The sequence below is a fragment of the Limulus polyphemus genome, unplaced genomic scaffold (assembly GCF_000517525.1).
Source record: "Limulus polyphemus unplaced genomic scaffold, Limulus_polyphemus-2.1.2 Scaffold25, whole genome shotgun sequence".
Taxonomy (NCBI): domain Eukaryota; kingdom Metazoa; phylum Arthropoda; class Merostomata; order Xiphosura; family Limulidae; genus Limulus; species Limulus polyphemus.
This window is the reverse complement of record NW_013665635.1, coordinates 848,613-850,862: the sequence shown is the minus strand read 5'-3', so window position 1 is coordinate 850,862 and position 2,250 is coordinate 848,613. Positions and strand designations below refer to the sequence as shown.

At 29.0% G+C, this 2,250-nt stretch overlaps 1 protein-coding gene across 1 annotated transcript in view; it reads left to right on the top strand.

The window, feature by feature from the left end:
- LOC106459004 (dystrophin-like) overlaps nucleotides 1-2,250 on the top strand; it is a 271,702-nt gene that overhangs the window by 265,504 nt on the left and 3,948 nt on the right. Inside the window, exon 73 of the mRNA XM_022385593.1 lies at nucleotides 447-588. Within this exon, the coding sequence (XP_022241301.1) occupies nucleotides 447-588 (142 nt within the window). The remainder of the gene's footprint in view (nucleotides 1-446; nucleotides 589-2,250) is intronic.

Genomic DNA, 2,250 nt, shown 5'->3' with positions numbered 1-2,250 from the left:
ACTTTGCATGTTGAATATCCAACATGCAAAAAGAGAAAAAAAGCATGAGGAAAAACAATGCTTTACAAACCTTAAGACTTAGTAAAAAAAAATTGATATTTTGAGTATGAAAGCATTATAATATTTACCGATAATCTGCCAAAGTTCATTAATGTACGTTTACTAATTTAGAAGTGATAGCATGAAAACTATAACAAGCATAAAATGGTTATGAGGCCATTGCTGAAAGTTAACAATTTTGGAGCTTTTTTTTTTTTTGTAAGAGTAATAGTGAAATTCAACTATTTAATTAGAGTAGCCCAAAAGTTGATGATGGGTGCAATTGACTAGCTGCCTTCCTTTTAGTCCACCAGTTTAAAATTAAGGATGTCTAGCCCAGATAGCCTTTGTACAAGTATCCCAAGTATATAGTCTATCTAACAATGATTTTTTTTCTTTTTTGTTAGCCTCAGCCTGGAACTGTTAAGAGCTCTAAGTCAGCTTCTGGCCAAACCACTCCATATTCCACACCTCAGCCATCTCTCACTCGTAACAAAAGTCTACCATCAGATCCAAGTTCAGAGAAAAATGGACAAGTTTCTGAAACAGGTGAAGACTTTACAAAAGAAATCGCATGAGAATTTGAAATTTTCTAACTTTGGTGTGTTTTTCCAAATCTAATTACTGAACTAGTAAAAGTGTAAACTGCTTGGATTTGTCATTTGTATTGTTGAATAGTTTATAACCTGTTTTCAATGAAAATTTTATTATAAAAACAGAAATGTAGCTACAATTCCCCAGGTGATGCAAGATGGGGTGTGAAGTAAGCAAGGCTGTAAGCAGTTACAGTACATGTATACATCACATTAATAACTTTAAGTTGATTTCAGTATATAAATTTTTATTTTATTTTCTAAGAGAGCATAAAATGTATTAATTTAATTTGGAAGTAATGGCTGCTTCAACCAATGTACGAGCATGATTTTTTTTATAGTGAACTTAACTAAAATCTTTTAAACTCTTGAAAAGAAATTTGATATTTTTGTAAGATCGTTTTAAAAACATGTCCTTTCTACCCAATATTCTTTTTATGTAGATAATAATCTTTGTATTATACATGTTGGAATGGAGAAAATGAACTATGGTATTAGTTTACTGGTGATTCCATCTCATATTTAGGCCATAGTTTTTAGTGACTTTTATCGTCTTTATTATGTACAAAATGGCTTGAGCATATTTTATTCATGATGTATGTTATACTTTGTGTAACACTTCAGCTATAATGCATTTTTTTCATTATTTGGATTTTGAAATAAACAGATTATTAACTGCATCTAAGTATGGTTTCATTAATAACTGTTTTGTTCTTACCTCTCTCACAAATCTCAAAAATATTAATTTTGTGCTCTAGTTTGAACCAGCAACTTTAAACCTTAGATATTTTATTTTAATACGGTTTTTTTTTGTTATTGTTCCAACAAAACAAGTGATCATTTCTTAAAACTGTGACGGCTATGTTTAAGAGTAACTGAAAATCCGTACTATTTTCACCCACCAGTTTGTGTTGTTCATTAACAAAACTGCCACTGTGGCTAGATAGTTAATATTAAGCTATGTTCTTGATGACTTTTGTACTTAACAATTACTAACCCAGTATGTGGTTTCTTATAGTAGATAGTATTCCTGTGTTGCTACACCTACATTTGTATAACTTAACATTTTAGTAATTATTTGTACTCAGTAATGAATATGATATTTATATACACACACACACACATTCCATTAAAATAATCTTAAACCATTTCCGATTCACAGAACTATGCCTGAACTTATTTGATTGATATAGTGTATTGGCTAATTTTTATTTTTTCCCTTTTTAACTTCAACGTTTTTCCCCAAAATTAGTTTATCTAGCTAAAGAAACAAATATGTTTGGTAAAATATGTTGAAAGATCAATATGGGAAGCCTATGTTAATAATATAATGATTTTGAAATTGTTCCAGAGCATTTATAAAATAATATTGTTGCTTTTTCTCACAATCGAAATAGAAGAAAACTAAAAATATTGAAGTAGCAAATGTTTCAGATGAACTGGATTGTTCTTAGATTTATTTTATAACTGAAATAAATATGTTGGATTCAATGAAAACTTCCAAAATATTTGTAACTTTGAATTAACTTTTTTTATTTAGTTTTTAGTCAGTAATTACTATGTCTTTAGAAATTTCATTCATGAAAAGTTTACTGTATGGAAAGGTGTTTCATAACCA